Source organism: Sminthopsis crassicaudata, chromosome 1, assembly GCF_048593235.1.
Source record: "Sminthopsis crassicaudata isolate SCR6 chromosome 1, ASM4859323v1, whole genome shotgun sequence".
Lineage (NCBI taxonomy): Eukaryota > Metazoa > Chordata > Mammalia > Dasyuromorphia > Dasyuridae > Sminthopsis > Sminthopsis crassicaudata.
The window spans coordinates 770007-793871 of NC_133617.1; the positions used below are offsets into that span (position 1 = coordinate 770007).

Genomic DNA, 23865 nt, shown 5'->3' on the forward strand with positions numbered 1-23865 from the left:
GTCCCAGGGAAATGTTGGGCAACAGATTGGGATTCATGTTAATCTCATCTACAGTGACCGGTAGAATCATGTATTGCTGGTAACTTTTGAACAGGGAGCTGTGGGGTAAAGGTGAATACCACAGAATTTTACTAAAACCTTCAAATACCACACTTTTGAAAAGAATGACTTTCCCTAGATATATGAGAAAAAACTAAGAACTCTAAGAGCTCTTCAGCTCATTCCTTTTGCTTTAAAAACTAGCCTCCACCCACATGCCTTGTTCCTTTAATATTTCTTTCTTATAATTCCTTAGATGCCGAGAACTATTGGCTTTATGTCCTTAAGTAATGTTGTCTGCTTGAGACCTCACTCATTCCCCAAGAAGACCTGGATGATTGTGTAGTGTAGATGGCTTAGAGTGTGGTACTATTAAGAATAAATACATAAGACACTGTGATATAAGGGAAAAGGAGTTATATTAAAAGTGAATATCACTGAGATCTAAGGAAACAGCAGAGGGAAGCCCCATCTCTCTGGAGAAATAAGGAAAGACTTTATGGAGGGCATCATGGCCCAGGGCAATTGTTGATGATTTGGATAAAGGAGTATTTGGGGAAAAAGTCATTCACAGAAAAGAAAATTATACACCTATATTCACATGAGTCAGGGAATAGGAGGTATCACATATGTAGGCCCCACTATTTTACTCAGGTCCTCTCTATTATCTCCCATGAAATAGGACTTCCTACTTTAACCTTCCCTTTGTCCTCACTTCCTCCTCTTTTGACAGGGACTGACAAGAGTAGAATAACAGCCATTTCAAAGATTTGACTTAATATCAGCTCTTCAACCAGGACGCCAGTAACAAAGCCGAAATACCTATATTATTCTAGGCAAAGTTTTAAGATATAGATAATTCAGTACATTTTCTCCAGTGACTACCACCTGTCTTACAATCTGGGCCTCTTTGGATGAAAGCCAAAGGTGAGCATGACATAATGCCATTTTGGCTACTTCACTCACATTCAATTTCAATTAAACATCATCAGTGTGGGCAATAATAGAATGCCTGCTTTCACCATGGAGCGCAATTCTTAAGACAAAATTCACATCCTTCATAGAGCTTAACAGGTGATTTGATTTAGTATATATTTTTTTTATTTATGGTTTCTTTAATGGGTAGTGGAAAATTCTTTCCACTCCCAATTTCTAATTTTGCCTATTTTATGAATAAAAAATAGAATAAGAAGAAACATTAAAAAACTAAAAAGATAACAATAATTAATCATTTTGTATTTTATACAAAAAGGTAGGCACATATGCATAATATAAGCCTGTATAATTTGTGAAGGTTAATTCATAGAGACTTTTCATGTATAAGTAGAGAGAAAAGTATAAATTAAATAAATGAATCCAAATGGATTAAAATGACATAAAGCAAAGCCCAAGACACAGAATTATTTGGTTTTAAGAAAGTAAGGCAAAAGCCCAAAATACAGAATCATTTTCTTTGAAGAAGATACAGAAAAGATCATAATTCTTATCTGCTAGTGGACCTTTACTATATCTCATAATTTATGTTTCACAATTAGAAGAGAGTAAATTCTTCTCAGCTGTTACAAAGGAAAATGATATAGGAATTGCTGTATTAGTATGAATCCTGTGTCTACAATGCAGCCTTTCAAAGGTGAGTATGTGAGTGTTGCCTTGCTGCACATACGGTTCCTTCTATGCAAACAAAGGTATATGAAAAGGGAACTCAGAGTGAAAATGTAAAAAGTAAGACCTATCCAACAGCATAAATGTCAGTACACTGTTTCAAAGTCACAAAAAGTAAAGCTGCATCCATTGCTCCTAGATTTCTCCAGTTCAGCAAAGATTACAAAAGAAACAAAAATAAGCCTCTCTCAGATCACCTAGGGAAAACAGAATTCTGCAGACATCATTGAGCAGTAGCCGCCATTCCATAAAGACATTTCCCAGTCACAAGACTTGCTAAAGCTCCATCTCATACATACCTCTCTCTTCCAAATTAACCCAAATTTTCTGAACCCTCAATTTGAAGCTCTATCAGAGCCGACTTAGTAGTGCAGAGGTTCCCTACTCTAAAATGCTCTATCATGACAAAATAACTTCTGCCAAGAATAGGAAAAAAATGATAAATTCACTTACCCACAAGAGGGAGAAGTCCTTAGGGTATACTTTACACTGATAGAGAAGGTAGGAGAAATAGAATATCTTGACTAAAAAATGGGTCCCCTGACTCTCTAAAAAGGTGTGCTCACTCTTAGCAGCTAGGCAAATGTAGAGAGGAAGTTTAGGAGATTTCATTCCTGTGGATGGGGCAAATTTCTCCTTGCTCAGTATCAGTATATCAAGAGGAATAATTAATCAAGGATGGAAAGGAGGCACAGGCCTGAAGTACTTCTGCTGCTTCCGCACATTAACCTAATTTCAGGGACATATTCTAAAAACTTTTATTGCTGAAATATTCACATGAAGTCAGGATGGCAGGGAAGGAAGGGTGATAAAAGAATGAGCCTGCTCATGACTAAGAAACCTGGGTCTGGCCTGTTTGATGGGGAAAGGAAAGGGGAAAGGGAAAGAGAGAGGGAAACTGAGGAGAATTTAAAAATATAAAGAGACAAGGGCAGGGGAGACCACCATCATTTCATACTGCATGGTCCTGCCCTTTTAGTAATCTGTGAGCCCAGGCAGATACATAGACATAGACACTTACTTAAATTTGCCACAAACTTTGTCAGGGGGACGTTGAAACTGTTTTGCTCCTGTCATCCTCTTGATTTCAGCTGAGTATATGGGCAAAAACGCCCCAAAGTCCAGGTCCCCTTTGTAGATTAAAATGGGATTGATATCCTTGAAGCAGAGGGGTCCAGAACCTGGAACTTGAAGCAGCAGAGATACAATAAGGGAAGGAAGGAGATGAGAAATGGTTTTCATAACATAGGGCCACATTTCCCTCAACTTTAACTAAAATTCTAACACTGAGGAAAGCAATCTCTTTCTCTTATGCTCTAGCAAAATTATCTGCTTCAGTCAGGGACTGATGAGGAATTTCCAGCATCAGACTCGATCTGCCTTTTTGCAGATACCCAGACTCTGATCTACAGGTCACACCTGAGGAAACATAGTGGGACTTTAATCAGGCCCCTGTCTAAGACAAGGACAATGTTGCAAGATGAATGGACATTTTATAGTTTCACTAGTTTTCAGACTGTAATCTAAATCCCTGAACATTTATTTTTAGATACTAATGACTGACATTGCTCCTATTCCGTATTCCACAGAGAAGTCTTAATCTAAAAAGAGCTCTGGAGACCAGAATGCCGCGGGCGTCTCTAGCTGAGATTCTACTTTCAATGGAAAAACAAAAGTGCAAAGTTATATTTTGACCTCACTTTTCTTTGTTCCTAAAATTTTAGAAAATTAATTTCTGTGTTCTGGCTCCCTGTTATGAAATTTTTCTTGTAGGTCACCAGACTTAATAAAACCTTCAGAACTAGAAATTTGCCTAAAAGCCTGTAAAATTGCTGGCCTAAATATTCATCCACTTACTTATATCAAAGTACAGGTAAACCAGGTGTCCTGCTCAGGTTTCAGTGTAATGTATTTTGAAGAGCTATTTTAGTATGGACAATGCTTACAGATTTCCTTTTCTATTTTTCCTTCACTTCTTACACAATACTATAACATCCTAGTCTTTTTTTTTAAATTAATTTTATAATTATATATTTTTTGACAATATATATGCATGAGTAATTTTTTTTTATAACATTACCCCTTGTATTCATTTTTCCAGATTTTCCCCTTCCTCCCTCTACTCCCTCCCCTAGATGACAGGCAATCTCATACATTTTACATGTGTTACAGTATAACCTAGATATAATATATGTGTGTAAATCCAATTTTCTTGTGGCATGTTAAGTATTGGATTCCGAAGGTATAAGTACCCTGGGTAGATAGACAGTAATGCTAACAGTTTACATTCACTTCCCAGTGTTCCTTCTCTGGGTGTAGTTGTTTCTGTCCATCATTGATCAGCTGAAAGTGAGTTGGATCTTCTTTATGTTGAAGATATCCACTTCCATCAGGATACATCCTCATACAGTATCATTGTTGAAGTGTATAGTGATCTTCTGGTTCTGTTCATTTCACTCAGCATCAGTTGATGTAAGTCTCTCCAATATTTTGTAGCAATTCTTTTTGTGGTGTCAAAGAATTGGAAAATGAGCAGATGCCCATCAATTGGGAAATGGATGAATAAGAAATCATATATGAAAGTAATGGAATATTATTGTTCTAGAAAATATGATGAAGAAGATGGTTTTAGAAAGACGGGAAGAACCTTACATGAACTGATTCTAAGTGAAGTGAGTTGAATGAAGGGAACATTGTACACAACAACAACAATATAATATGATGATCAATTCTGATGGAGGTGGTTCTTTTCAACAATGAGATGCTTTAGGCCGGGTCTGATGGTCTTGTGATGAAAACCCTCAATATAGTGAAGATTAGTTGGGATATGATGATAAAAGAAAACATTTTATACTTTATATAAATCCAGTACAAACATTTATATATATATGGGTCCTTCTCCCTTTTTAATGATTTCTTTTGAATGCAGGTCAAGTAGAGATAATTATGTTCCCAATTTACAGATAAGAGAACTGAAGACATGATAGGAGAATTACTCAGGGGGACGTTGATCATAAACACCTGGGACAAGAAGTGAAAGCAGGTCTTGTTGACTCCAAGTCTTAAGTAGTAACCACCACAGCACTTGGCATTAGGATGGGTAAAAGGGAAGTCCAGCACAATGAGGATGATCTCAGGGAGACTAAACCCAATATTTAAGAAAGAAAAATAAAATAAATTTAAAAATTGAAGAGTGCTAAAACTCTACTAAAATGTACAAAAGCATTCTGTATGGTTCTCTAATACATGATTGATTTTTGTGAAGGTGCCATGTACTGCCGAGAAAACCATGTATTCCTTTCTGTCCCTAACTTCTGTAGGGAATGGAAATGAAAACAGAAAGAATGGTTCAATGCTACATCAGACTTCCATGACTCTTTATACCTAATATTACCCTGCAGATGAGTCCTCACTAACCACAGTCAGACACAAGTTAAAATTTAATGTCTACTCACCAAGAAGAATCAGCTGTCCTGCTCAGTTACTTGATAATCATTGCCAAAACCTTCAGTAAGATTTTCCTCTCCAATAAAAATGGAATGTTCATGGATTGCATAATAGGACTATTTCCAGTTCATATTAACTATGACTATTTTTATCTCAGATGAGAGGATCAGATACACATACTCACACCCACAATAAGAAGGAACCTGTCCCTTTATGGAAGCAGACACATCCACTCTCTCTTGCTAATGCTGTCCCTGATCAGGTTCAAGGAAAATAAAATCCTGGAGTGAAATACTCTGCCTCTGACAAGATCTTCTTCTATTATATTATCTGACCAACAAAGATGCTAGATGAATCCCAGAGCATGAATCCCTGACTAGGACATATCACTCTGGTTTCCAAATCTCAAGCCAGAATTAATTCCTATGCCTTTTGAGCTTGGAAATTTTTGTTTTTTACTCTATTCTCTAAATATTCCATAAGAATTATCTATAATTCAATTTCTAGTGACACAATAAAGATTCCCCTTGCATTTTCTTCTAGGCGCTTAAATGTTGATTTTGTATCTGTGTACCCAATGGAGATAAAAATTGGTTAATGAAGGTATGAAAACTTTAAAATAAGGAGTGAGAACATAAATGGATAGAGACTCCCAGTTTTTTTCATATGCATAATTCAATTGACCTTCATTCTATTTAAAAGTTGCCTGACAAACAATGATGATTTTCAGTAAGCTGCAAGCCTGAAATGCGGTGCTCATAGATGTCTCTTTTGAATTTCTAAAAGGTGAGGTCCTTTCTGAATTGTATTTTATTTTATCACATGCATCTGTGTCACTTAGTGTCCCATTTGAGAAAAATGTCAAGAGTTTTTGAAAGTTCATGTATGTTCTTAAAAGGACTTCTGGTGCTGTTAGGATAGCACTGTGGACATGCTTACCACTGCTCCCCCAAACCAGCAACTTCTACACCAGGGATCATGTTCAGCTTTCCTTTTGCAAATAATACTATTCTCAATAAATTCAGGAGTAACATTAAAGGAATAAATGAATAAAGATGAAACACATACAATAAGATATAATAGACTCAGCAATGAATCAACTTAAAGTTTAGAATTGTAAGATCTAATAGGTTCTCTTCCTCCACTGAAGTGTGTAATATTGAATAAACATTTTACCTTCTCCAGTTATTAGTGAACTGATCTGTATAATGGGCAAGTACAGCCAGTTTTTCTCTCAAAGTGAAATGACTAATTTCCTTCTTGATTTACAATCTTGTGAATATTTCAGGAATTGTTCCCTTTCCCTGCTGATTGAGGCAGCTTCATAATTCGCAAGTTGCAGGGTTAAGCTTATGTAAAGAAGATCTGAAATCAGTTCTTACCACAGTTAATTATTAGCTGCATGATAGCAAATTAACTTTTCTCAGCCACAGTAGGATTTGATTTCTTTGTCCACTTTGATGTTAGGTTCTTACTAAGTGCTAATGAGATAATGAGATATTAGGTTCTTACTAAGTGCTAAGTCGGTACTTAACAATTCTCTAGTTCTGGTCTTTACTAGGAGTTTAACCCCTTTGAACTCCTGGGGAGGAGCTTGCATGCTTAGGAGGAGCAAGTTTATTGGTTGAAGTAATTTTTCCCAGAAGCCCTTGCATTATCCCACGCCCATTCTCTGGGAGGATAAAAGAGGGCAGCACTCGAGAGATAGAGAGTCTTGTTTGGGCCAGACTTGAGGTGGCTCTCCGGAGGAAGAAGAGTCTCTGTTCTAGGCCAGAGTTGGCGGCAACTGTCTGGAGACAAGAGCTCTCTACAGGAAGAAGAATCTGTCCGAGAGATTTGAGTTGACATAGCAGATCTCCTCCCAGAGAGCAATCGGCAGTTTCTAGAGACAACAGCATATTACACTATATCTTTAAATGTGTGAGATGACTTATCCAGACTCTCTTGCCAAACTTCCCTTTCCTTTTCCCATTTTTCTTCTAGCTCTCTTTTGAGAGCCTTTTCAATTTCTTCTATGAGAATCTTGTGTGTTGAGGATCAGATCATATCCCTCTTTGGGGATTCATCTGGAGACAGTCTGTCTTTAGGCTCCTCAGGATTTAAAGTCTGCTCTTTAGCCATATAGAAGCAATCAATAGTTAGAGCCTATTTAATTTTTTTGCTCATTTTGTCAAAGAAGAATCAAAGAAAACAAACTAAGCAAAAAAAATGCAGTCTGCTTTTTTTTTTTTTGGGGGGGGTGGAGGCTGGATGGTATTACTGAGCTTCCTCTACAACTGCAGAGGGCAGCAGTGAGGCACTAGCAGGACAGCAATGGCTGCACTGTATCTGTGCTCTGAGACTCTGAGAGTGTGTGCTGAGACACATTGGGTGAGTGTGGTCAGGTCCTGAGACTCTAGTTTTTTGGGGTTATAGTCTTTACCCCATGTGTTTGTAGCTTTTCTGCTGATCTACTGGCTTTGCTGCCAGGGCAAAGTAGCCACACTGTGGTAAAATTCTTCCCACAGAAACGGCTGAGATCACACCCCACCCCCCTCAGGTCTGCTCAGTGTGAGCTGCCTTCCATATTCTCACTGCCTGTCTGCACCTGATCTAACCATCCCCACCCCTGAGCAAAAACAGACCTTTTCTGGCAAATTTCAAGGATATCTTCTGTTGGTAATTATTTGTGTTTTTTTTTTTTTTTTTTTTTAGTCAAGCACTAATTCTGAGGGGGTCCAGCCTCTACAGAGGGTCCAGGGGTTGATCAGGAGGAATAGGGTTAGCGTCAAAGGAAGACAGGAGTTGTGGGGTAGTTTGTGTGATGAACTGATGGAAGTGATGCTCCCACTTCTCTCAGGTCCCTTCAGGCTTTATTTTTATACTATATCATGATCATATAATTTTCTTTAGGTCAACAATGTCTTCAGCCATGTGTCTGACTTATTGACCTTTATATGCTACTACATTTGACATTTAATATTTGAGTTTTATATAGTTAAGTGTTAATTATTGATTACATTACACAAAACCAATAATGAAAGGTAAATGTTATACAAGGTTAAATGTCAGTGAATTTTGTTAGTTTGCTTATGTCTTCTTTGTCAATTCTATGGATTGATTCCTCTTACTTGAAACCATATACATAGGCATTTAGGGCAATTCCTAGTTATACTTTAACCATCCTTTGGTTCCTAGATATACTGATCTTTTCTGAGTCTAAAAAGGTAAACACCATTATTTCCTAGACCTTTGGATTCTCTCCCCTAATGACAATGCTTTTTCCATGATGTTCTCTCCTTTATCATTTGTCTCAGTGAAAGATTAGTTTTATTAGGACAGAAATATGCATGAGGAATCATTTCAAGTTAACTTGCCCAAATTCCCCTTGCCACCAAATTTTAAAAATAATGTTTAATACTGTAATCAAGCCAATTAGAAATAATATAGGAAATGGTAGTCCACTAATGAGAATCATAGAAGGAAATATTGTTCCTGCATGAGTGTTGTGCACATTTGATCTCAGTGTTGGGCTTTGCCAATCAGTTTAGACATTGCGGCTTCCAACAGAGGATGTTATAATCTTGTGTAAGGAGTGATGATAAAATAATAGAGGAAATCTGTGAGCATTGTGTAAACTATTTCAAATAAGATATATTCATCATAGGCAATTCATGGAAGTCAGACACAGAAACTAATTACCTAAACAGGTGCTTCTGTATTGTAGACTGGTTTCAAACAAGGGAAAGAAAGGCCAAAATATAATTTAGCACTTATGTTTTTTCCCTTAGATGCAGAGACTCAGCTGGAGATGCTTTAGGCAGTCTGGTCCCCAGAGTTCTTAAATTGAAACTTTACTGTTGAATATGGAGTTGAAGGATTAATCCCCATTAAGATCTAAAAATAAATTTTCTAAAAGATGTTGAAAATAAAATGTGTACTCATTCTGGACCATTGTTTTTGTCTTGGATATGGGCCTGACTGATATCCCATTGCCTTTCCTGATGTGTGATCTGTAGAGCAGAGTTTGAGCATCTACAGAAAAAAGTTATGTCTGATGCTGGTAAGTTTTTCATTGGTCCATGATTAAACAGCTGAATTTGTTGTAATGTGAGAGATTGGCAACTTGCTTTCCTTAGGATTAGAATTTTGGTTAATTTTCAGGGACATGTGATCTCGTATTATGAAAACCATAAAAAAGCAATTCCTTTCTTTCCTTATTGTATCTCTACTGCTTTTGCTTCCAGTTTCTGGACAGATTTGCTTCGAGAAAATTACCCCCATGAGAACTTCTCTTGAATGAACACAATAAAAAATGAGCCCAGGCAAATAGAAAGACACTTACTGATAAGGCTTACATGTTTGGATAGAAGGACTTTGATACCCTTCTGCTCCTGTTATACTGTTCATTCCAGCTGAGAACAAGGTCAAAAAGATCCCAATATCCAAATCCCCATTCTTGGGAATAATAGTGTATAAACATTCTTCCCCCCCCCAAAAAAAAGAAATATCAAGTAAAATAAAGTAAAAAAAAGCATGTTTCTATCTATATTTAGGCACAATCAGTTTTTTCTTTAGTTATGGATATTTCAACATAAGTACTAAAGATTAGTCTTGCTTCATTGTATTGCTGAGAACAGAACATTTTTTTGACAATATCCTGTTCATCACTGTTATATCACAATAATAATCCTTTACAATTTATTTGTCATTCCCCAATAGTTGGGCATCCCATTAAGTTAATTAAAATAATAAGATGTTATGTGCTCAGAGAAAAGAAGTTTTATAACCATATTGTACATATAAGTTCTTTTTCATTTTAAATATTTTGGGATACATATCAAAGTATTATTATTTTATTAAATCAAAATGCCTGACTGTATAGACCTTTGGTCATGATTGCAAATTGCTCTACAAAATGGTTGAATCAGTTCACAAATCCCCCAGAAATGGATTAATCTCATTTTACCCATATTTAAAAATTATATTACTTTTTATCAGCTACATATAAAGCAATTTAAATATTTTTAATAAAACTTTTAGTTCCAAAATATCTCACTTCTGCCCTATCCAAAAGGCTCCCCACACTGAAAGACCTAGGTGAAATGATGCAACAAATTTCTATAAAAGTCATGCTACCAAAAAACCAAAAAACCCAGCAATATTATGAGATGATCAATTGAGAATGTCTTTGCTGTTCCACAAAAAATGTGGAAAGATATTCATGAACTCCTGCAAAGTGAAATGTACTGTATACAAACAAACAAACCAACCAAAAAAAATAGTTTCAATTTGTATTTCTCCAATCAATAGTGAGCTATGTTATTTTTTTCCCATGTGGCTATAAGATTACTTCATGTGAAAACTTTATATCTTATGATCTTTTATTAATTGGGAAATGGATTTTCTTCCCTTTCAGCTGCACTCCTACCTGAAGAACACCCAGTTTAAGAACAGAGTGGTGTTTGTGGATGAGAATAGACGCCCTGAGGCTCAGTATGCCATTATGAAGTATGTGTTCTTTCCTAATGAAACTGATCTTCTTCTGCATGTGGGAGACTTTATCCCAGAGGCTCCACTTAATCAAGATTTTACAATTTGTGCAGATGCCATAGTGTGGGACAAGTGGGGTTCAGAGGTAAGACACATTTTGAATGTTAACTTTGTACTTCTATCACAGGAAGAATTCTTTCCCTCTTTGTTTTATTCTATATTACTTATAGGGACCACCACCAAGTGGCAAAGTGACTAGAGTGCTAGGCTTGATTCTGATTCACTTTTATTAGCTCACTGAAATTTATAATTTTCCCTGAAACAATCCTCGCTATCATTTCTTACAGCACAATATTATTTCATAACATTTACATATATCTATCTATATATTATATACAGAGACTTTGATACATACAACCACATGCACATACAAATATATGTAGTACCTTGTTCAACAATTCTTCTGTTTATAGACACTCACATATTTTCATTCTTTCCCATCTCAAAATAGCTATAAATATTTTAAAATTTTTATTTATTTTGAACTTAAATACAAAAAGACAGGGGAAAACATTTCCATGTGTGTAGCACAACACAAAAAGTGTATTTAATATATAAAAATATCTAACTTCATATGTTCTTTGTAAATTATTTGAGCAGTCATATCACCCAAAATGACAGATTCAAAGATACTTTTAGAAAAACATTACTATTACTATATACAACATTCTATTAGGTCTACTCAGTTTATTATTTCATGCTAGTCTTTCTGTTTTTCTAAAATCAACTAGCTCATGTTTAATAGCAAAATAGTATTCCACCTTAATTATATACACTACAACTTTTTTAATCATTCTGCAATTGATGGGCATACTCTCAATTTCCAGTTCTTTGTCTTCCCAAAAAGATATTCCATAAAAAATTTGTTACTGAAAAGTGGTTTTCCTTTTTACCTATTTACTTTGGAAAGCATACCTAAAAGTGCTATTGCTATGTTAAATTGTATATGTTTTCCTGATTCTGAGAGAAGGTTGAGATCCCCACTAGAATAATTTTGCTGTCTATTTCTTCCTGACTTAAAGTCTTCTCTAGGAATTTGCCTGCTCTACTACTTAATGCATACACATTTAGTATTGTTATTACTTCATTATTTATAGTATGTCTTAATAAGACATATTTTCCCTTCTTGTCTCTTTTAATAAGATCTATTTTTACTTTTGCTTTATATGAGATCAGGATCACTATCCCTGCTTCTTTTAGTTCAGCTGAAGCATAACAAATTCTGCTCCAGCCTTTTATTTTACCTTTACTCTCTCTCTCTCTCTCTCTCTCTCTCTCTCTCTCTCTTTCTCTCTTTCCCTCTCTCTCTCTCTCTCTCTCTCTCTCTCTCTCTCTCTCTCTCTCTCTCTCTCTCTCTCTCTCTCTCTCTCTGTCTGTCAAGTGTGTTTCTTGAATACAACATATTGTAGGATTCTGTTTTTTAATCCACTCTGCTATTTGCTTCTGTTTTATGGGAGAGTTCATCCCATTCACATTAACAGTTATGATTACTAGCTCTGTGTTTCCCTCCATCCCATTTTCCCCCCTGTATATATTTTATTCACTTTCCACCTTGTTCTTAATCTTCTCTTTTTTTACGCACCCTACTCACTACCTTATTTCCCATCACCCCTTCCCCTTTCTCTTACCTTTTCCCCTGTTTCTGCTCTAGTTTCTATCTTGCCTCTACATTTTCTTTTATTCTTTCTCCTTCTACTTCTTTATAGGATTAGATAAATTTCTATAATCTATTGAATGATTAATTTATTCCTTCTTAGAGCCAAAACTGTTGGGGTCAAGCTTCAGACATTCTATTCCTTTTTTCCTGAAATATAATAGGATTGTTAAATGTCTTGATGTGAACTAATTGTCCCATTATATCTTTCCTTTCCTTTTTTTTCAGTACAGACCTATTTCTACCCCCTAATGTCTTTTTCTTTGATGTCATCACATCAAAGTTCACTCACCACCACATCCTCAGTCCGATGCTCCACTCTGTCTGCCCCACTGATAGATACAGTTCTTAAGAGTTACAGATACTGTTTTCTCATCCAGGGATGCAAACAGTTTAACCTTTACATTATATATACATATATACATACATATATACATATATGTATATATATATATATATATACACACACACACATATATATATTCCCCTGTTTATAGTAGTAATTCCACTTTTTAAAAAGTTATTTGCTTCAGCCTTTTTTTTTTCCTTTTCCAAGCTATTGACTGTCTCAAGTATATCTCTCATTTCTTTTCTTATGTTTTCGTTTATCTCTCTTATTTGCCATTTAAAGTCTTTTATGAGCACTTCTAAGAAGGCTTTTTGGGTTTGAGACCAATTCATATCATTCTTTGAGAATTTTTCTGTGGACATTTTGTCCTCATCTGAGTTTGTATTTTGTTCCCTGTTACCATAGTGGCTTTTTATGGACAAGATTCTTTTATGTTTCTTGCCCACTTTCTTTCTTCTTTTTTTGATATTTCCTTTTTTTTTTTTTTTTAACTATATTTCCTCTTTTTTAACTTTTATGGTTGAGCTCTGCTGCAGGGGTAAAGGTGGTATGGTCCCAAGCTTTGTGTGCAGTTCTGAGTCCTGACTTTGAGCACAAGGGCCCCTTGAGTTTGCAGGGGGTAGCTTTGACTACTCTTTTCAGGAAACAGACTTGTTTCCCACAGTTTGCCTTCTGAACTGGGACTAAAAGCTGCCCCACTGATTTGCTCCTCTATTGAGCTGAAATTCAGGTGTTGTCTTTTGTCAATTGCTTTTTCTTTTTATATTGAGATAATCAAATTATTTTTGTTATGATACAGTCAATTATATTGATAATTTTCCTGATCCTGAGATTGCCCTGAATTCTAGGTATAAATTCCATTTGTTCATAGGATATTAAATTAATGATTAGTTGTTGCAATCTCTTTGCTCATAATTTATTTAAGGTTTTTGGAGGAATATTCATCAAAGAAATTGGTCCATAATTTTCTTTCTCTTTTTTTGTCCTTCTTGGTTTAGGTATCAGCACAATATCTGTGTCATAAAAAAAAATGTGGTAGGATTCCTTCTTTGACTACTTTTTCCAAATAGATGATATAAAATTAGAATTGATGGTTCTTTAAATGTTTGATAGAATTCACTTATAGATCCATGTGGCCCAGGAGATTTTTTTTCTTAAGCAGTATAGTAATAGCTTGTTCAATTTATTTTTCTAAAATGGGATTAATTTAAGTATTTTATTTCTTCTGTTAATGTGAGCAAGCTATATTTTTTGTAAATATTTATTCACTTCATTAGATTGTCAAATGTATTGGCATGGCTTTGGGAAAAATAGCTCCTAATTATTGCTTGTATTTCCTCTTCATTGATGATAAGTTTATACTTTTTATGTTTGAGATTGGCACTGTAGGTTTCAAGTACCATTGAGAAAAAGGTAAGGTCCTTTCTATCCCTATTCAGTTTTTCTTGAAGAGTTGTTTTCTTTTTCAATTTTACCAAATTTATTTTTAAAGAGTTTTCTTTTTTGCATTTCACCAAATTTAATTTTTAAGAACTTCTTTTCTTCAGTATGTTTTCCATTTATCCAAACTTGTTTTTCCTTCTTTTTCTTTTTTGATAATAGCTTTTTATTTTTGAAATATATGCACTGACCCTTGCAAAATCTTGCCTTCTATTCCCTTCCCTAGACAGCAAGTAATCCAATATGGGCTAAAATGTGCAATTTCTAAACATATTTTCGCATTTTCGCATTTATCATGCTGCACAAGGGAAAATAGATCAAAAAGGGGGGGGGGAAAGAAAAAGAATAAAAAGCAAGAAAACAGCAACAAAATAGAGAAATTACTATGTTGTGATCCACATTCAGTTATCCTACTCCTCTTTCTGGGTGCAGATAGCTCTCTCCATCACAAGTCTATTGGAATTAGCTTGAATCATCTCATTGAAAAGAGCCATATCCATCAAAGTCGTTTATCACATAATCTCCTTGTTGCTACATACAATGTTCTCTTGGTTCTACTCAGTTCACTTAGCATTAGTTCATGTCTTTCCAGGCCTTTCTGACATCATCTTGATAATTGTCTTTTATAGAACAATAATATTCCATAACATTCATATACCATAACTTACTTAGTCAGCCATTCCCCAAAGGGTGGACATTTACTCAGTTTCCAATTGCTTACCACTATAAAGAGGCCTGCTATAAACATTTTTTAAAAATATCTGGGTCTTTTTCCCCTTTTAATGATCTGTTTGTGATACAGGCCCAGTAGAAGCACTGATGGATGAAAGGGTATGAACAATTTGATAACTCTTTGGCTCTCCAGAATAGATGGATCAATTTACAACTCCACCAACAACAAATTAGTGTCCAAGTTTTTCACCCTTTGTTGTTATTGTGTTTGCTTTGTCCCACTTGTGATATGATTTTTTTTTCTTGTACAGCATGACAAATATCAAAATATGTTTAGAAGAATTGCACATGTTTATCCTATATCAGATTGCTTGTTTTAAGGGGAGAAGGAGGAGAGAGAAAGGCAGAAAAATTTGAAACACAAGATTTTGCAAAGGTGATGTTGAAGAATATCTTTGCATGTATTTGGAAAAAGCAAATACTATTTTAAAAAAAGAAAAGGAACTTCTTTTTTCTTCTGCAAACATCAATAGTTTTCACTTAAAAAAGTGTATTCCACTCTACTCTCAATATTTTAGATTCCCTCTGGAGTATGCAGTGACCGTTGTCAGGCTGGATTCAGGAAATCCCCTTTGGAGGGGAAGGCTGCCTGCTGCTTCAACTGTTCCCCATGCTCAGAAGGGGAGATCTCCAGTCAGATGGGTGAGTTTTTGCAGGGAACTCTTCTCATGGCACTGATAAAGAAAATAACAAAGAAACTACTAAATTGTCTAGGACATAAAAGGCTAGACTAAATCTGTTCATGTCCTTTATCACTAGTTGGGTTTGATTCATATTTATTCTCTGTATGCCTTTTACTTTACTGATGAAACCTGTTTCTCATAATCTAATCATTTAGTGTAGTAAACTTAGATAGTAGAGTCTTTTAGCATCAAAAGTCAAGATGACTCCTATGTGTTATGTTGTGCAACAACTCACTTTGAAGATTTACCTGCATTAAGCCTTCCTCATCTTTTTGAATTTCCAGTTTATAACTTTTCACAGGTAATTCATGTGAATTTTATCCATTTTTGGCAGAAACATATTATGTAAATCCCTCTCTTCCTATTGAAATGTAAACTCTTTGAATGTAGTACTTTCATCTTTTTCTCCCCATTATTTATTACCAAAACCTTCATCTACTAAATGATTCTTCATTGAATGTTTGATTGATGACTTATTAAATAGCTGACAAAGTTTATTTTAAGAAAACTACTTTTTATATTGAAATTGTCTCTCCTGTTAATAGGGAAATGGTACCGTTCTGTTATATATTCTTCAGTGAATTCCATAACCCTTTAACATTTTAGATTAAAACAGATAATTTAAAGAGAAATTCTCACTTGTTCATGAATAAAATTTTCCACTTGTTTTTGGACTATTTCATTAACCCTATTTTAACCTTCTCCTTCAGATCCATGAAAACTTCTTAAACTTTACTTAGGAAATAATATTCTAAAGTCCCTCTCTGGTACTTTAGATCCAGATTTGTTATCATCAGGTTCTTTCTTTCTTTTTTCTATGATATTCTAACAAAGCCTTGAATTGGCTTTGTCACATCAGAGATGAAAATCAAAACAGACATATGCCAGGAATGTCACAAATCATAATAAAACTTTAAAATTTTACTATATAGCATAAATAAGTAAATGACAACTTGAGTAGGGAATAGGATTTAAGTCAAGAATGTCAGAATTTACATCCTGCATCAGAAATCTAGTAGCTGTGTGACCCTGTGTAAGTCATTTCACATTTGTCTGTCTTCATTTTCCAATCAGTGAAATGGAGATAATAATAGCACCTCCTTCACAGGGTTATTTTAAGATTAAAATGAAATAGAATATATTTAACGCAAAATTAAATTCTTATATAAATGAAGGTTTTATAATTTAAACACTATCATCCTTATTATGCTCATCCCTAAATCAAGAAACAACCCTCATTTCAGGGAAGACACCTATGTACTTCCACATCAAGCCACAAGTTGAGATTATTGCATAGTGTGAACTTTGTATATATAATATCTTTTCATAGAACCCACCTTTTCTCTTCTTTCCTCTTTTCCCTATTCTTTTGGCTTGATTTTGTTATTGCATAAAGAGAAAAAATTTTGTTTACTATGGAGGCAGAAGGAATTGCTGTAGCAATTAATTAATTCCTTAATTCAATTAATTGCTGTAGACTCCTGACTCTTTCCTACATTTTGAAATGAGTATAATTTTTAAGTCTAAACCTTATTTCCTTGTTCATCACCTACAGATGCAGAGCAATGTATGAAATGCACAGAGGATAAATATCCCAATGAGCAGAGAGATCGCTGCCTTCCCAAGCTTGTGACCTTCCTGGATGTGAAAGAAACATGGGGGATGGCATTGACCTTTTTAGCTATTTTGTTCTCATTACTGACAGCTCTGATTCTGTGCATCTTTGTGAAATTCCAGGACACACCCATAGTCAAGGCTAATAACCGGAATCTCAGCTACACTCTCCTTACCTCCCTTATCTTCTGCTTCCTCTGCTCCTTGCTCTTCATAGGCCATCCTACCACTGCTACCTGTCTTCTCCAACAAACAATATTTGCAATTGTGTTCACAGTGGCTGTTTCCTCCATTTTGGCTAAAACCATCATAGTGGTTCTGGCTTTCAGGGTTACAGGGCCAGGGAGTAGGATGCGGATATTCCTTCATCCTAGAGTGTCCTACTGTGTTGTTCTCATCTGCTCTGGAATTCAAGTGCTTTTCTGTGCCATCTGGTTGGGGACGTCTCCCCCCTTTCCAGAAGCAGACACACACTCTGAATCTGGCCATATCCTTAGATGTAACGAGGGCTCTGCCTTTGCATTTTACTGTGTCTTGGGCTACATGAGCTTTCTGGCCCTGGGCAGCTTCACCATAGCCTTCCTGGCCAGGAACCTGCCAGATGCCTTCAATGAAGCCAAGTTCATCACTTTCAGCATGCTGGTGTTTTGAAGTCTCTGGGTCTCTTTCCTCCCCACGTATCAGAGCACCAAAGGGAAGGCCATGGTGATTGTGGAGATCTTCTCCATCTTGGCCTCCAGTGCTGGGTTACTGGGCTGCATTTTTATTCCCAAATGCTATGTGATCCTCCTAATGTCAGAAGAAAATACTTCTAAACACATCAAGAATCACAGGTGTACCTAAGACAAGATTTTTCTCCCTTTTTTAATTTAATATTTTTATTTTCCCCAGTTACATGTAAAATATTTTTATATTTATTATAAAACTTTTATATTCAGATCATCTCTCTTCTTCAATACCCCCACTGCATTAAAAAGATACATGTGAAGTCATGCAGTACTTTTCTGTAATTGTTATGTTGAGGGAAAAAAAAACAAAAACAAAACACAAATCTTCCCTTTCTCTCCCCCCAATGAAGAAAAATAAAAATTTTAAAAGTATACTTAAAATTATATTCATACACATTCTATGAGCATAGATAACATTTTTCACCAGAATACCTTCAGAAGAGTCTTGAATCATTTTATTGCTGAGAATAATAAAGTCTTTCAGAGCTGATCATCCAAAAACATTATTTTGATTTTGTACACAGTATGCTTCATTTTGCTTCAGTTTATGAAAGATTTTTCAGTTTTTTTCTGAGAACAATCTGCACATAATTTCTTTCAAAACAATAATATTTCTTCATAAACCATGTGTCACAATTTATTCAGATATTCTACATTTTATAGGCATTCCTTTAACTTCCATTAGAAATTTTGCCATTACATAAAGAACGCGATCATAAATAAATTAGAGGAATATAGGCTAGTTTACCTCTCAGACTTGTGGAGGAGGAATGAATTTGTGACCAAAGAAGAACTAGAGATCATTACTGATCACAAAATAGAAAATTTTGATTACATCAAATTAAAAAGCTTTTGTATGAACTAATGCACACAAGATTAGAAGGGAAATAACAAACTGGAAAAACATTTTTACAGTTAAAGGTTCTGATAAAGGCCTCATTTCCAAAATATGTAGAGAACTGACTCTAATTTATAAGAAATCAAGCCATTCTCCAATTGATAAATGGTCAAAGGATATGAACAGACAATTTTCAAAAGATGAAATTGAAGCTATTTACATTCATATGAAAGTGTTCCAAATCACTATTGATCAGAGAAATGCAAATTAAGACAACTTTGAGATACCACTACACACCTGTGAGATTGGTTAAGATGACAAGAAAAAATAATGATGAATGTTGGAGGGGATGTGGGAAAACTGGGACACTGATACATTGTTGGTGGAGTTGTGAATGAATCCAAACATTCTGGAGAGCAATCTGGAATTATGCCCAAAATGTTATCAAACTGTGCATACCTTTTGATCCAACAGTGCTATGACTGGGGATATATTCCAAAGAGATAGTAAAGAAGGGAAAGGGACCTGTATATGCCAAAATGTTTGTGGCAGTCCTTTGTATAATGGCTAGAAACTGGAAAATTAATGGATGCCCATCAATTGGAGAATGGTTGGTAAATTGTGATATATGAATGTTATGGAATATTATTGTTCTGTAAGAAATGACCATCAGGATGAATACAGAGAGGGTTGGAGAGACTTACATGAACTGATGCTGAGTGAAATGAGGGGAACCAGAAGATCATTATACACTTCAACAACAATACTGTATAAGGATATATTCTGATGGAAGTGGATATCTTTGACAAAGAGAAGATCTAATTCAGTTCCAATTGATCAATGATGGACAGTATCAGCTATACCCAGAGAAGGAACACTGGGAAATGAGTGTAAACTGTTTGTATTTTTGTTTTTCTTCCCAGGTTATTTTTACCTTCTGAATCCAATTCTTCCTGTGCAACAAAAAATTCGGTTCTACACACATATATTGTATCTAGAATATACTATAACATATTTAACATGTATAAGATGAGGGGAAGGGGTAGAGGGAAGGAAGGGAAAAATTGGAACAGAAGTGAGTGTAAGGGATAATGTTGTAAAAAATTACCCATGCATATATATTGTCAAAAAAAGAGTTATAATTATAAAAAAAAGGAAAAAAAAAGAAAAAAAAGAAATTTTGCCATTAGAAAAGAGCAGCTGTAAAATATTTTTATAAATATAGTTTCTTTTCTTTTTAAAAAAAATATCTTTTTGGATTCATGTTTATTATGTGTGTTGTTAAGCCAAAGGATATACCCTATATTCTTTTGATCATTTATCAACTGGGGAATAGCTCATTTAAAAAATATATTTTCCCATATTCTATATACATTTGAGGAAAAAAAAAAAGGTTCATTAGAAAAACTTGCTTCAAAACTTTTTTTTTTTTTCAAATTTACTATTGCAAATCAGTTTCTGTCATGTTGATTGTATTCTCTTATCCTTTCACCCAATCCCTTCTCAAAATTGATTTGTTTCTGTTCACCCTGGTCTATTAGTCTCCTTTTTAGTATCTTGCAGGTTAATTTATATTTTTATATTCATATTGAGGATGTATGCTATTTCCTTTTTGAGCCAATTCAGATGAGATTAAAATTCCCTCACTCTCTTTTGATATACTACTCTTGCTGTTCAATATAAAAGATTTTACTTGCCTCTTTAATGGAAGATAATTAATGTTATTCCACCTCTAATTTTCCCTTTCTCCCAGTACATTCTTCTCTCACCTCTTAATTTAATTTACTTTAAGTTTTTGTAGATATTATCCTTTTATATTCAACTCACACTTGTTCCCCCTTCTATATACACTCCTCCTAATTGCCATAATAATGGAAAAGTCCTTACCAAGTAGCCAGTATCCTCCTCCCATGTAGGAATGTAAACATATGAGCCCTATTAAATCCTTTATGATTTCCCTTTCCTGATTACCTGCTTATGCTTCTCTTGAGTCATGTATTTGAACATTAAATTTTATATTCAGCTTTGTTTTTTTCATCATGGATGCTTGAAAGTCCTCTAATTCAATGGATGTCATTCTTTCCCCTAAAGGGTTATACTCAGTTTTTATTGGGCAGGTGATTCTTGGTTATAATCCTAGCTCCATTGCTCTCCAGAATTTCAATCACTCTGATCTGTAATGTGTTGTCATCTCCAGAAACTGCTGATCACTCTCTGGTCTAGAGGCTAGACTTCTTCCTCCAGAGAGCCGCCTCAACTTTGACCTAGAGCAGAGAGTCTTCTTTCCTCCAGAGAGCCGCCTTAAGTCTGGCCCAGACAAGACTCTCTCTATCTCTCGAGTGCCACCCTTATTTTATCCTCCCAGAGAATGGGAATGGGATAACGCAAAGACTTCTGGGGAAAATTACTTCAACCAATGAACTTGCTCCTCCTAAGCATGCAAGCTCCTCCCCAGGAAGTCACAGAAGTAAAACTCCCAGTAAAGTCCTGAACTAGACAATTGTCAAGTACCAACTTAGCACTTAGTAAGAACTTATCATCTCATTAGCACTTAGTAAGAACTTAACACCGATCCTTTGGAATAAAAGCTGCTACATTTTGTGTTATTCTGACTATTTTTCTCACTATGCTTGAATTCTTTCTTTCTATATGCTTGCAACATTTTCTTCCTGACCTTGGAATTGGAGATCTGGCTACAATATTCCTAGGGAGTTTTCATCTTAGAACCTTTTCAGGAGGTGATCAGTACATGTTTTCAACTCCTATTTTATCCTCTTGTCCCAGAGTATCAGGAGTTTTCTTTGATAATTTCTTGCAGTATAATGTCTAGGCTGTCTTTTGAATTATAGCTTTCAAATAGACCCATATATTTTTATTCTCAATAAAATTTAATTTTTTCAAATACACAGAAAGATAGCTTTCGACATTAATTTTTGCAAAACTTTGTGTTCCAGATTTTCCTCCATCTCCTTCATCTCTACCCCAAGGCAACAATCTATCAGATATAGGTTAAATATATGGCATGCATATTTGTTATATTGGCAAGAAAAATATGATCAAAACCTGAAGAGGGCCAGTATCAAATAAGTCCATATAAGGAGAGTCAGGTCCAGGTCTTGAGACCTATTCTCTGTAAGGACTACCTGCAGTTCAAATCATTGGCTCACTGTCTTCCCTGACAGTGGAAAAGTCATGTCTAAAGTAAATTTAAGTTATCTCGGTGAACAATGTATGTAATTGAAACAAAGAATTATAGACTATGCAGTTTATGACTCTGTTATAGTAGATTATTACTTCTAATTACTGTTTAAAGTTAATGATAAGCAGAAATGTCAGGCATGGTATATACATTAACCTTGGAATGTACATGGTGCACCAACTGGAGACATCTGATATTATTTGAACATGAGTTTAAAGAGTATATAAACTCTGGTTCTCAGATCAATAAAGGGACAGCTTTGATGGTTCCACCTGGCTCCTGTATTTTAATTTCAGTACTCATCCTATTCAGTGGATCTGGCCTCCACAAAAACCTACCAAAAAATACAAACTGACAAACAAATAAAAAAGGTGAAAATACTATGTTTCAATCCAGATTCAGTTTCCATAGTTCTTTATTTGTGTATGACAGGCATTTTCTATACCGAGTCTTTCAGAATCACTTTGAATAACCACATTGTTGAAAAGAGGAAAGTCAATCACAGTTAATCATCGCATATTCTTGTTTTTGTGTACAATGTTCTCTTGGTACTGCTCACTTCACTAAGCATCAGTTTATATAGATCTTTCCAGATATATTTGAAATCAGTTTACTTTACTTTGTTTCCTCCTTGCCTGGAGCCTGGTTAGCTTTCTTGAGGCCCTTCAGGACTCCCTTCACGACTTCCCTCTTGGTTTCAGTGGAGAAGTGAAGGAGGAGAGCGTGAATGAATCTGTCTCTCAGCATCCAGGCTTGTGCTTTAGCCTCCAACCACCATATTGGACCATGGAATAAATCTGGCTCTCAATCCCTGCTGGCTGTTATATATTTTGTTATAATTACATCATTGTAGGTGTAAATCTTGTAGAATTATGTTAAGTAATAATACATGTATTGAACTAGAGAACTATTAATCGCCATGCTAAACTAGATAACCATTGTCTTATCAATTCCACTAAGTTAGCACCTTGTAAAAATCCTTGTTTCAGAGTTCTGGCCCATAACATTAGGGATGCAGATCTGGCCCTGCCCAGTTGGGTCCACACTGAGCAGGGGAGACAAGTGAATTGTATATGGTGTCAGCAGCAGATGATGCTGAATGTCAGAATCAGGTATCAGGTGATTTCAAATTGACCAACTAGTTAGAATTTCATTGGAGTCTGGAAGAAACAACTCTCACAAATAGATAAAAAATGCAAGGACAAAATATTAGCAAAAGAAAAAGAGTAAACAAAAATGGAGGTAGTATGGAGATTACTAGGGATAGTAACCAGGAACCCTACTCAGAGAAAGACTGGCGGGGAATGAGGCTGTCATGAATGTTTCTTTTCCAGACAGTTTCCCTAAAATAAATGCCAAATGATGCTTTCCTCAAATTCCTGCTTTTGTTTCCTCAAAGGAGTAGGGACAATCGGTATAGCAGTGTGGCCTTAAGTGAATATGAACTCCTTTAGCAAAAACTTTAGAGCCTTTTTAGTTTTACAAGGGAAGGTTTTTGCCCAATTAGTACAGGTGTCAACAAAAACCAAAAGCAGTTTGAAGCCCCTGCCAGGGGGCATATGTACAAAATTCATCAGTCAATCCTCTCCTAAGTATGTACCAGTCCTCCAGATAGGCTTCAGGATGGGAGGGTTTAGCGGCCCTTTCAGAATTTACTTTGTGAGAGAATATAGTAGTCAAGAATTGGGGAATTAAAAGTGCCATGGCAGAGGCAAAGAGGCAATAGCATGGACAGCTGAATCAGCAAGCCTATTTCCCTTGGCCTGAAGTGAATCCCTCTTCTGTTGTCCTTTACAAAACATAACAGCAACCTCTCTAGGTCCATGGACAGCTGGCAGTAATTGTTCCCCTGCATACTTATTGGAGAAATGTTTGGCTGTCAAAATTCCCCTTTCTTTCAAAAAGCCCTCATGGACATGCAAAACATGAAAGGCATATTTGGAGAGAA

At 35.4% G+C, this 23865-nt stretch overlaps 1 protein-coding gene and 1 gene segment (V, D, J or C); one reads left to right on the plus strand and one right to left on the minus strand.

Moving 5' to 3' along the window:
* The window catches only part of LOC141556155 (immunoglobulin lambda variable 9-49-like), a 1090947-nt gene that overhangs the window by 741677 nt on the left and 325405 nt on the right, over nucleotides 1-23865 (minus strand).
* On the plus strand, nucleotides 10526-17995 carry LOC141552162 (vomeronasal type-2 receptor 116-like). Its single transcript, XM_074284634.1, is given in 3 exon segments — nucleotides 10526-10765; nucleotides 15374-15497; nucleotides 17094-17995. Coding segments are annotated over 3 exon segments (1266 nt in total).